This window comes from Quercus suber, unplaced genomic scaffold (genome assembly GCF_002906115.3).
Source record: "Quercus suber isolate HL8 unplaced genomic scaffold, Cork oak 2.0 scaffold_675, whole genome shotgun sequence".
NCBI classification, from domain to species: Eukaryota; Viridiplantae; Streptophyta; class Magnoliopsida; order Fagales; family Fagaceae; genus Quercus; species Quercus suber.
Genome location: NW_027070116.1, coordinates 32,528 through 45,100, shown reverse-complemented (window position 1 = coordinate 45,100; position 12,573 = coordinate 32,528). Strand labels below are relative to the sequence as shown.

The 12,573-nt window shown below is 36.2% G+C and overlaps 1 protein-coding gene across 1 annotated transcript; it reads left to right on the top strand.

The window, feature by feature from the left end:
- Positions 1-11,071: 11,071 nt before the first annotated feature.
- On the top strand, positions 11,072-12,272 carry LOC112003507 (LOB domain-containing protein 29). The gene is made up of 2 exons (XM_024035720.2): positions 11,072-11,443; positions 11,557-12,272. The coding sequence occupies exons 1-2, from the start codon at positions 11,165-11,167 to the stop codon at positions 12,013-12,015; spliced, it is 738 nt and encodes a 245-aa protein (XP_023891488.1). The 5' UTR covers positions 11,072-11,164; the 3' UTR covers positions 12,016-12,272.
- The last annotated feature ends 301 nt before the right edge of the window (positions 12,273-12,573 follow it).

Below are 12,573 nucleotides of genomic sequence, written 5' to 3'. Positions count from 1 at the left end.
TCATTCCAGGACATCTTCTTCTGATCCTACCCTCACTCATGTTCGGTTTCGTGATGAGAAGGCCCATAAGGACTTCTCAGAGAACTTCTCTAAACATGGTGTTCATTCGAAGCGCCACGTGATTCTATCAGACTTTTTCAGTACTGCTCTACCCACTATCATTCACAGTTGGGATAGGAATCTCTTTGTGAAATACCCATGAGTTATCCTACCATGATCATATAGGAGTTCTACTCCAATATGCACAGTTTCGATACCTCTATACGTCAGTTTGCTACGCATATTAGAGGTACACGTATCGTAGTCACTCCGAAGCTTGTTTCCAAGATACTACATGTTTCGCGGGTATCGCATCATGATTACCCCGCTTATCCATGTTTGAGGACATTGTCCAAGGACGAACTTCTGTCTCTTTTCTGTGAGACACTTTCCTAATGGAGTGAGAACCAAAACACCTCATGCTCAGGCTTTGCAAAAGGTCCGAGGTTCCTAAACATGGTGATGACATTTGTTCTCTATCCACTGTCTCACTATAACAACATTACAAAGCTTCATGCTCAGTTTTTGCAATCCCTCTTAGAGGACCTCTCTATAGACCTTCCTTCTCACTTCATTCTCTCTTTCATCGACGTCTATAGGGATACGGCGACCCGTGACAAGCTCATTTTCCTTTTGGCTATCATGCGGATCATTCATCATCTTTCTATCCCTTATCCTGAGTCTCTTCACTTTACCGTTATAGGTGCCATTAGCGCAGCGTCTACTCGACAAAGCTAGTCCCAACTTCGACCGAAGCAGCCACAGACTAAGACGATGACTCTTCCAGCCCCTTCCGTTCCATCCACCTCCACTCCTTCTTCTCCAACAGGTGGTGTGACGCTTGGGGTGATCATAGCGTAGTTTCAGTGCATGGATGCTCGCCTTAACACTCTCAGTAATGAGTTGTGTCAGGTGAACACCCATGTCAATCGTATCGCACGACGACAGGCTCGCCTTGGTGGCTTCATCGCATCTCCCTCTCCTTCTCTAGAGGCATCTAAGAACGAGGATGCTGATGATGGCACTAGTGATGATAATGATGATGAGGATGAAGATGGTAGCTCTTCTAGTGATGAGGAGATGACAACCTCTCAATGACTTACCCTTTGTCATTCGTGACAAAAAAGGGGGAGTAGTTTTGGAATAAGAGTAGTCATACATTTAGGGAAAGAGTTAGCATACAATATTCTTGTTACGGGGAGTGTTTACTTTTATGAGGTATGTAATGAAGTTATTATGTATTTTATTTTCTTTCTTTTACTTTTACCTCATATATACCAGTCTTGTGACCATTTGACATACATTATACTTATCTTTTGATATATATATATATATATATATGATGATGTATGTTTATTCACCTATCTCTCCATGTGTTTTTTCTTTTCTCTCTTTATAAACATGTTTCTTTATGTATGCAATATTTTATTTCTGTTTCACACTAAGATGCCTTGATGAGTTTTGTTTAAAAGTGTTTCAAAAAGACAAGTTGTCAAAATTTATCATGCCATGAACTCTCTTCTTGCAAATTTTTTCAAGAGTTTGTGTTAGGATTAGATTTTATTGTAATCAACAAGTGATTATGAGTTTAGTGATTTATAACTTCTCCCACACTTCATTTGTTTGTTGTGCTTTTGTCATGGATTGCCAAAGGGGGAAATTGTTAGGATATATGTGGAACTTGTTAGAACATATGTTATGTAAAATTGGCAAATCCTTTGATAAAATATACTTTACTTGTAATTGGGTAAATCTATGATAGGTTTAGTACTTCAAGGAACAGGAGTTCAACTCTAGTATTGAAGTTATGCAAATCTGTCCAAGAAACAAGTGAAAAAGTGTTGTTTATTAAAGTTCGACAGATAGCTTGACAGATAGATATCTATTGAGGTTTAATGCTTATGCTAGACAAAAACAGTATCTATAGAGAATTATGAAATTTAGATTTCCAGATGTGTTTTCATGCATATCCAAGTGTATTTGTGTATGGTTTCTTTTCTCACAACCCTAGATATATATAAGTCTTATTTTAAGGGCTGTCTCAAGTGATGCAAAGTGATTATTCATGCATATTGTGACCGAAGACAATTTGCCCTAGTTCATCTTTTCTTTGAAGAAGCCACTGTGTCTTTGTGCCAAAGGTTTTGTAACCAAGGAGCTTCTTGATCTTCATCATTGGATGAAGTAAAGAACTTTGCAGCCAACATCTTCCTCAAGTTGGTGTGTTAGTCACGTACTTGGATCCGTGCATCAATTGGTTAGTCACGTACTCGGAGCCGTGCGTTGAAAGGAAAGATTGTTACTACATTACAAGTCTAATTGGGTATTGGGGTAAGGGTTCAACTGTAGGTTGGTATAAGGTATTAGGATTCCTTTGTAACCGCTTGTTTTGATAATAGTGAATTCTCGGGAGTGGTGGCCTTAAATTCACCCAGTGAGATTTTGCGTCATTGGTTTTCCCCATTCGTAAACAAATCACCATGTCAAATTTAATTTCCACTGCATTTAACTTAGTTGGTGATTTTTTTGTGCTACCACGCTTATTGCATGTAATTGAATCTAATTAATTAACTTTGCTAATTAATTGATTAATTTACCAAAGGGATCAATACATTCTTAGCCCATCAAAAATAATTTTTATATATGTCTAGGGTTGTGAGAAAAGAAACCCTACGCAAATACATAGGAATATGCGTGTAATCAGATCTGAAAAGTCTAATTTCATAATTCTCAATAGACACAACTTGTGTCGAGCTTCAATCAAGCTTCAACATTAAATCTCAATAGAAAGGATTCTATCGAGACTTCTATCAAGCTTTAATGAACAACACTTCTTCACTTGTTTCTTGATTAGATTTGCATGATTTTAACACTTGACTTGAACAGCATGTTTCTTGAAGTCTTAAACCACCCTAGATCTACTCAATTACAAGTAAAGTACATTTTGTCAAAGGATTAGTCAATTTACATCAAATATGTCCCTAACACTTTCTGTGTGCCTCTCTTCTCCAAGCAAAAACAACAAACCCACCCCTCTTGGCCACCACCAGACACCACCTACTCAATGTCACCACCCTCACCCATAACCATGGCCTTAACACCCAGTTACTCACAGCCACAAGGCACAACCCATGGCCTCAATCCACGACACAACCCACAATAAACCACTACAACCAACCACCGAATCAATTAACCCACACACAACCCAAAGCCACCCCAATCAACTCACACACAGACCCAGCAAAACCACCCAAGGCTGTCAAAACCACCCATATCCCAGACTCAATTCTACAACTCAACCCCTATCTACCCACACCCATTCCCACAAAACCCATAAAACAAGCCACAACCTCTGCCACAACCTAAAACCTCCGCAATCCACAACTCCACCACAACCCACAACCTCCACCACAACTCACCACAACCCACAACCTCCATCACAACCCATAAAATCCAGAATCCAACCCACAAACACCACAAATCACCAACCCACCTCACAAATTACATACCCACGATGGCAGATCGGGAGAGATGAAAGATTTGGCTGAGAGAGAGAGAGAGAGAGAGAGAGAGAAAACGAGACGAGATCCATCTCAGAACCAGAACGAGACAACAAGGGATAGAGAGAGAGTCTGATGAACCAGAGAAGAAAAGAGAAAAGTCAAGCTCCAAAAGAAAATAGAGAGGAAATAAAGTGAAAGAGAGAGAGAAATGATATTTTAATTGAAAGGTTAATAAAATATTATTATTTTTTATAAGATTTGAGCTACAGTAGGCGTCATCTTTGACAGTCTACTACAGCTAAGTTGCTAAAAATTTTACATATACCACTCTTGATGTAGCGTGTTTTTTGTGGTTTCAACTGCTAAAAATAGCATTTGGTATTTATACCACCTTTGATGAGAATGCTTTTATTTCATAAGAAATAATAGCCAATGAATTCGAATTAAATAACTTCTCCTCTAATTTAAAAAAAAAAAAAAAAAAAAAAAAAAAAAAAAAAAAAAAAAAAAAAAAAAANCAAAGATTTGTTTTGCAGCTCCCAAATCCTTCATTGCAAACTATTTTGACAATTGCTTCTTCAGATTATTTATCTCCTTAGTGCTAGACCCTACAATGAGCATATTATCCACATACAACAATAAAATGATATAAGAATTGTCAAAAAACTTAACATAGAAATAGTGATCAGCTTCACATTTCTAAAAACTAGTTCTATTCATAAAACTATCAAATTTCTTATACCACTGTCTTGGAGCCTGCTTTAGGCCATACAAGCTCTTTCTTAGTTTGCAGACCAGACTCTTTTGTCCCTGAATAATAAACCCCTCTGGCTAACTCATGTAAATGTTTTCCTTCAAGTCACCATGAAGGAATGCTGTCTTCACATCTAACTACTCAAGATGTAGATTCTCTGTAGCCACCATTCCTAGTACCAGTCTAATTGTTGACATTTTCACAACTGGAGAAAATATTTCTGAATAGTCAATGCCCTTCTTCTGCTGGAACCCTTTAACAACTAATCTGACCTTGTAGCGTTTGCTACCATCATGCTCATTCTTTATTCCAATATACCCACTTGTTGTGCAAAACCTTTTTTTCTTCTAGAAATTCAGTCAGTTCCCATGTTTGGTTCCCCAACAAAGAATCTATCTCATACTTCATGGCTAACTCTTACTTGCTTGAATTTTCATCTTGCAAGGCTTCTTCATAACACTCTGGCTCACCACTGTCAGTCAACAAGAGATAATTTAGAGCGGGTGAATAACATTGTGGAGGTCTAATGATCCTGGAAGATCTACGAACTTCAACTATAGGCATACTCTGATCTACCTATAAATTTACATTTTCCTTTTCTTCTTCACCCCCTTTCTAGGCAGTATTTTCAGTCAATTCATCTAAGTTAACAAACTCAGATTTCTTTTGGTCTATTTCTATAACATCTAGCACTATAGTTGATCTGTCATTGTACATAACATATTCATTAAATATCACATTTCTGCTTCTGATAATTTTTTGATTTTGTTCATCCCAAAACCGATAGCCAAATTTATCATCGCCATTACCAATAAAAAAACATATTTTAGGCTTTGCATCAAGTTTACTACGAGCATCAAAATCAATATGAACATAAGAAACACAACCAAAAACTTTTAAATGGAAAAACTTTACCTTTTTACTGCTGCAAACCTCTTCAGGAATTTTGAACTCCATAGGAACTGATGGTCCTCGGTTTATCAAGTAAGCTGCAGTACTAACAACATCAACCCAAAAAGTTTTTGGTAAACCAGCATGTAATCTCATACTCCTAGCACGCTCATTGAAAGTTCTGTTCATGCGCTCAGCCACACCATTCTGCTGTGGTGTCCTAGGAATGGTCTTCTCCATTCTAATTCCATGTGTAGCACAATACTCATTGAACCCTCCATCTACATACTCTCCTCTATTGTCTGAGCTCAAACATTTTACTTTCAAATCTGCTTCTGTCTCAACCATGGCCTTCCACTTCTTAACGCTCTCAAATACATCAGATTTATTTTTTAGAAAATAAACTCATACCTTTCTACTTAAGTCATCAATGAAAGTAATGTAGTACCTTGAACCTCCAAGGGATGCAACTGGAGAAGGCCCCCATAAATCAGTGTGTACTAACTCCAATATTCCAGCCTTTGGTGTCTTGCCAGTTTTCAAAAAGCTCACCCTTTTCTACTTTCCTAAGATGCAGCTTTCACATATGTTAAGATTAATAAACTTCAGTTCTGGTAGTTTCCCTTTTGACAGTAGCATCTTCATTCCTTTCTCACTCATGTGACCAAGTCTGCAGTGCCATAGACTTGCATCAGTATTTGCTTCAGCAACTACAATTGTGTCCTTTGGACTTGAAGTCATATACAGAGTACCAATTTTCCTTCCACGAGCCAATACCATGGCTCCCTTTAAAACCTTCCAGGTACCATGAACAAATAGTATTGCATGCCCTTCATCATCAAGTTATCCAACAGAAATCAGATTCCTCCTCAGGTCAGGAATATGTCGAACCTTCTGCAGTAACTAGATAAACCTATTGGGCAATATAATCCGAATGTCTCCCATACCCACAACATCTAAGGCTTCTCCATCGGCCAAATACATCTTACCAAAATCACTTTCAACATAGTTCTGTATGGTTTCTTGGTGTGGAGTGGTATGAAACGAAGCTCCTGAATCCAAAACCCAATCATTAAGTAGACTGTTAATAGCAAGAAGCAGCACATCCTATACCTCATCTGTTATAGCATTAGTAGAATCATCATCATTCTTCTTCTTAAGACTTGTGCAGTGCCTCTTAAAGTGGCTAGTTTTACCACAGTTCCTACATTGTACCTATTGGCCAGATCTAGATTTACTTCTGTTCCAATTGGAATTTTTGGATTTTGATCTACCCTGATTTGAATTTCTGTCATTACCTTTACTTCTTGTCTCAAGGTTTAGAGCAAAACCAAACCCTGAGGTTTCACCTGCATCTCTTCTGCGAATCTCCTTAGCCAAAACTAGATCTCGTTTGTCATTGTACTTCAACTTTTCTTTTCCAGTAGAATTGCTCACTGCCATTCTCATAGTCTCCCAACTGTTTGGCAACGAAGCCAAAACGATCAGTGCACGGATCTTATTATCAAAGTCAATTTCTATAGAAGATAGTTAATTTGTGATGGTGTTAAATTCATTCAGATGTTGTGCTACTAATGCATTCTCTGCCATCTTCAAATTGAATAGTTTCTTCATTAGATGCACCTTGTTGTTTGTTGATGGCTTTTCATACATACCAAACAAAGCCTTCATCAAATCTGCCATGGTCTTCTCCTTCACGACATTATGTACAACAGACCTTAACAGGGTTAATCTGATAACTCTCAATACCTGTTTGTCGAGAAGAGTCCATTCATTATCTTTCATAGTTGCAGGTTTCTCCCCTAAAAGCGGCAGATGCAACATCTTCCCATAGAGATAGTCCTCAATTTGCATCCTCCGGAATATGAAGTCAGTGCTATCGAATTTTTCTATTCCAGACGCCTTTCCTGTTTCCTCTGCCATTGCTCCCACTCAAACTTAACCCTAGGCTCTAATACCAATTGATGGAAATTTATATGAAATTTTCAGACCTGTGAGATGCAAAAATAGAGAAAAATATACTCCAAAGAAAAAATAATCACACACAAGACAGTATTTACGTGGTTTGGCAATTTACCTACGTCCGGAGTTGCAGGGATTTCACTATTCTCAGGGAAAAATACAGAGTGCTGCAGTACAATTTTTCTCTCTAAAAAATGACATCAAAACCCTAATCTCCAAAATAACAATTTTTATATCCTACACACAGGATTTACAATGGACTAAGTCTTAAAAAATCTTTCATTAAAAACTGTAACAATATTATTTCGAATTGGGTCATAATCTGGATCAAACACAACTAAGCTCCACAAAGCCCAACATGAAAAAGTAAAAATAAAAACAAAATGATATTTTCTGTCAATAAACGTGAATTATATATTTTGGAAAATTCCTAGCTTGATCCACGAAGGGAATATCAATAATATTAACACAAATTATACCCGCCTCTTACCAAACCTGAAGGGCAATTCTCCCATGTACTCTTGACCCAAGGGGTGGTGGTTTAATGGTCAGTAGCCTTACTCCCAAATAGTTAGAGGACATTATGTCCTCCTGAGTCTGACTTCTACAAAGGAAGCACATATAGATTATTGGTGAAATATTGGTTTAGTATTTAGTTATACCTTAGTGGGGTTAGGATAGTTATGGCTCACTAAACCTTGTAAGTAAAATGTTATTATGGTCAGTGGTCACCCCCAAATAGAGAAACCACTTTTTTTTTTTTTTTTTGTGAGAAAAAGTAGAGAAACCACTTTTAATTGCTCTCTTCTACTTTTTTTTTTCAATAAATTATAAAAAAAAATTAAAAAAAAAATCTCTAACCCTTAAATTCATAGATGGACATGATTGCCGTACTTTGCAATATAAATCTTTATCAAACAAAAGGCAAAAAATACATTGGCTAGTAATTTATTGGTCTGTATGCACAAATTCCTTGTAATTGAGAGTAATTTAGTTTCTTGATATTTATACATATTTAAACTCATTCTTTGAAAAATATATATAAAAAAAATATTATATAATAGAGCATTAAATACATCTTAATAAATAAAGTTGCCTGGGCCATGAGCTTAATTGGGTTCGGATTTACCTATTAAATACTTTAAACTTTTCACATATTGGCTAAAACCCAATTTCACAACTTTGGACAATTGGACCACAGTAGTACTGTACCAGTAGGGAAGATAGATATCAGGCTTATAATAAATTTCGAATCTCTAATGAAATCCACTATTGGATTTGGGTTCCCAAGACCTAGAGACTGCAGAAGACTAAAGTCTACTTCTAGGAGGACCGTAGCAGCTAGACTTTAGGGTAGGGTCCTTATAGAAAATGTATTCTGGGTCGATCCACAGTATTGACTCTTAAACCAATTTGACTATTAGTTATTAGCTTTCAGATGCTAAAATAAAGTTAGCTTAACTAAATCTCCAATTTTTTTTTTGCCAAAACTTAAATCTCCTTAAAACTACCCTTAATTGGTACACAAAACTAATGTATGAAACACATGTTATAGGGATCTTTGCCCTTATTCCAACCGTAGAGTAGTTCAGCAATAGGTTGTTATTGTTAAGATATATGTGGAACTTGTTATGAACATATGTCATTTAGAATTGGCTAATCATTTAACAAAATGCACTTTACTTGTATTTGGGTAGATCTAAGATGGTTTAAGTTTTCAAGCAACATATTGTCAAGAGTTAAAACCATGCAAATCTGTATCGAGGTTTAAAAGGGGGTTTTAACCCGATGCTTGATAACATCTCAACAGATAACCTATCTATCGAGATTTACAAAATTTAAATTTTTAGATCTATTTTTCACACATATCCAAGCTATTTGTGTAGAGTTTTTTTCCTCACAACCCTAAACATATATGAGGATTATTTTAAGGGCCGTTAAATGTGATGCAACTTAATGCAAAATGATTATTCACTCAAATTGTGATCAGAGACAATTTGCCCTAATTCATCTTTCTCTTGAAGAAGTTATTGCGTTTGTACGCTGTAAGGTTTTGTAACTAAGGAGCTTCTTGATCTTCATCGTGTGGATGAACTGAAAAACTTTGCAGCCAACATCCTTCTCAAGTTGGTGTGTTAGTCACATACTGGGATTCGTGCAAAAGAGTAAGCCGCGTACTAGGATCCACGCATCAATTGGTTAGTCACGTACTGGGAGCCGTGCATTGAAAGTAGAGATTGTCACTACATTACAAATCCAATTAGGTATTGGGGTAAGGGTTCAACTGTAGGTTAGTATAAGATATTGGAATTTTTTTACTTGAAACCGCTTATTTTGATAATAATGGATTCTCAAAAGTGATGACATTAAATTTACTTGATGGGGTTTTACCTCGGTGGTTTTCCCTATTCGTAAACAAATCACCCGTGTCAAATTTAATTTTCGCTGCATTTAGTTATTTGATGATTTGTTTGTGCTACCATGTGTATTGCATGTTAAATTGACTTAATTAATTTACTTGGCTAATTAATTGATTAATTTACCCAAGTGGTCAATACATTCTTGGCTTATCACTTATGAAATTAATATATTTAGATTTTCTTATATCTGACACTATTCTTTCAATTTTTTAAAGAAATTATTATTTTTACCATATTAAAAAAAAATGTATTTTTTTGAAGTTAATATTTTAACCATAAGATTTTCAATTGCCCTGCGAAGTTACTGGTTTTGACAAATGTGATGGAAGACTAACAATATCTAAATTTGGATATTCCATATCCATCATAAGTACAAATGAAATCTCATATCCTTCCCAAGATAATTCTCATCTTTGATCATCCTGGGGATTATATTCTAATTAAACACCCATCCTCCATAAGAGCCTGCCATTTGTTGTTACCAATTTAAGTAGATTTAAGCACATAATAGAGGTTCAATGCCAAGTTTTTACCTCCTATTGGGGAAAAAAATCCAAGTGTTTACACCATTGTTCACTGAATCACTAAGGAGTTGGAAAATCTCCCAAGGTTTTCATAAATAGCATGTATCGCCACCAAAAAAAAAAAAAAAACCTATATTCCATCCAAAATAAAAGTCTCAAACTATAACAAGTATGACAATCAAAAACCTAAATGATATTACAATTAAAGGTACATAAATTCAATTGTAATGTGATTCATGTGAAGTGTTTTAGATGAGTAAATGGAGTCAGGTAATATAGGTTGGACTTAAGACGTCCCATGCCAAATAATTCGGTTATATCAGTCCTCAATTTATGAGTCCTACCCGTTTCCATCTAACATGATGTATGTCTTTCAAGCTAAAAAGCATGATGTATGTCTCAAATTTGTAGGCTAAGCATACAATACAAGTTCAAAGAAGTAATATGAATAATCTTTTTCCACTGGAGAGATTGCTTCCAGGTGATGCATCTAATAGTGGGTATTAATCTTCAACACACAAACTAATAAAGAAGTTTACACAGAGTTCAATTTATGGTGGTGATTGTTTTAATTGTGTAACAATATTTAATTGTAACAAACATCTTTTTAACCTAAATTCGGTATGGAGAACAATATTTAAATGTAACAAACATCTTTTTAACCTAAATTTGGTATGGAGGGGGCCCCCATACCAATCTGTAAATGTAGTTGTAGTTATCGCAGATGGGACAAATACATTAAAAATGAGCTATAATATATTCAATCATCAAGAAAACTAGAAAAGAAAGCTCTTTTGTCCTATAAGGATGATGAATGGAATCTTGAATAAAAGGATAAGCATTTGGTATGGAGGGGCCCCCCTCCATACGATGTCACCCGGGTGACATCCAGTTTTATATTAAACAATAATGAAAACTGTAGCCATTAAGGGAACCTAATGTAATTAATCATTCATTATAATATAATCCACCCCCCTCTTCATCCTCTGGTATTTATAAACATGGTGATAATGCCTGGCACAAAGCTAAGAAACCCAACAAGCAATATCAAAACCCCAAAAGATAATTAAGATGACAGGTTCTGGTTCTCCTTGTGGAGCTTGCAAGTTCTTGAGAAGAAAATGTGTAAGGGGTTGTGTTTTTGCTCCTTATTTCTGTCATGAACAGGGAGCCACCCATTTTGCTGCCATTCACAAGGTTTTTGGTGCAAGCAATGTATCAAAGCTTCTTGCTCACCTCCCGGTGAGTGATCGTAGTGAAGCCGCGGTCACAATCTCATATGAAGCTCAAGCTAGGCTTCAAGATCCTATTTATGGTTGTGTTTCACATGTTTTTGCTCTCCAACAGCAGGTTTATTTAGTACCCTTTTTTCCTTTCTCTCTCATTTGATGATTCAAACCCTAATTAATTTGTTTTTTCTTGGTCCTGACTCAATCCATGGTATTTTGCTTTGTTCTCTGAAGGTTGTCAATCTACAAGCTCAACTAGCATCTCTTAAAGAATTACAAGCAGTTCAAAGCTTTCTCAATGGCTTTGCTAGTGCAAACCCTAATGAAAAGTACTATGGAAACCCTTCTCATCCACAAGATGGTCAAAGTTGGTTTCAGTCAGAAATTTCAAACATGATGCAACAATTCAATCCAAACATCAACAATAATGCCTCAACAATGCCATACCAAGAGAACATGTCCATGTCAAACTCTATGGGGAACTATGGAAATTCAAACATCCCTGAAGAAATCAATGCTTCGTATGGCTGCAGCTATGAAGAGGCTTCTCATTCCATGTCTTCTCTAGACATGAATATAAACGACAAGCAATGGTCTCTCCAAGAAACTGATGACCTTCAGTCAGCGGCCTTCGGCTATATATATTCAGCATTCATGATCGAAGATATGGGACTTGGCGTGACAGATGTGTAATCGGTGAAGACGACCTTTGCCAATTTTGAATTGCTGCACCATACTTTGAAACATGCACTTTTGTTGCCATAAATAAGCTAGAAACCCTAGAAATGTTCATACAGTTGGAAACCCTAAAATCCAGCCTATGATTGTTTTGTTTAATCTAGTGTAATCTTGGAATATATGAGTAGAATAATAGTGTACTTCTTTGACAAAACTGCAGATCTGCCTTATATTTGAGCAAATTTGCTTTGTTTATGTACCTAGCTAGTAAAGACCCTAAAATTTAGACTAAATAAATTTTGCTAGTTTGATACTTTCCCTTCATAAACCTAAGAAGTTGCTTTTGCAGACCTTCTTGTTTGGTACAAGGGAAGTGGGTAATACTCTTAAGTTAAAAATCTACTAATTGGGTAAGACAGAATTTTCTGTTTTGCACATATGGAAGTATATTTTTTAGAAATCTGTAGAGAATTTTTCTGTTAGTTGTTGAGCGTGAAACAAGCATGGGTACTTCCTTTGTTCCCAACATATATGAATACACAAACATTGTCTTGTGTCAGCCTTTCCATGTAT

What these genes read in the sequence shown, in the direction of transcription:
- LOC112003507 (XM_024035720.2), top strand. Translation starts at nt 11,165, where the DNA reads ATGACAGGTTCTGGTTCTCCTTGTGGAGCTTGCAAGTTCTTGAGAAGA. An exon ending in TTTTTGCTCTCCAACAGCAG is followed by an intron (nt 11,444 to 11,556) that starts GTTTATTTAGTA and finishes TGTTCTCTGAAG; the next exon opens with GTTGTCAATCTACAAGCTCA.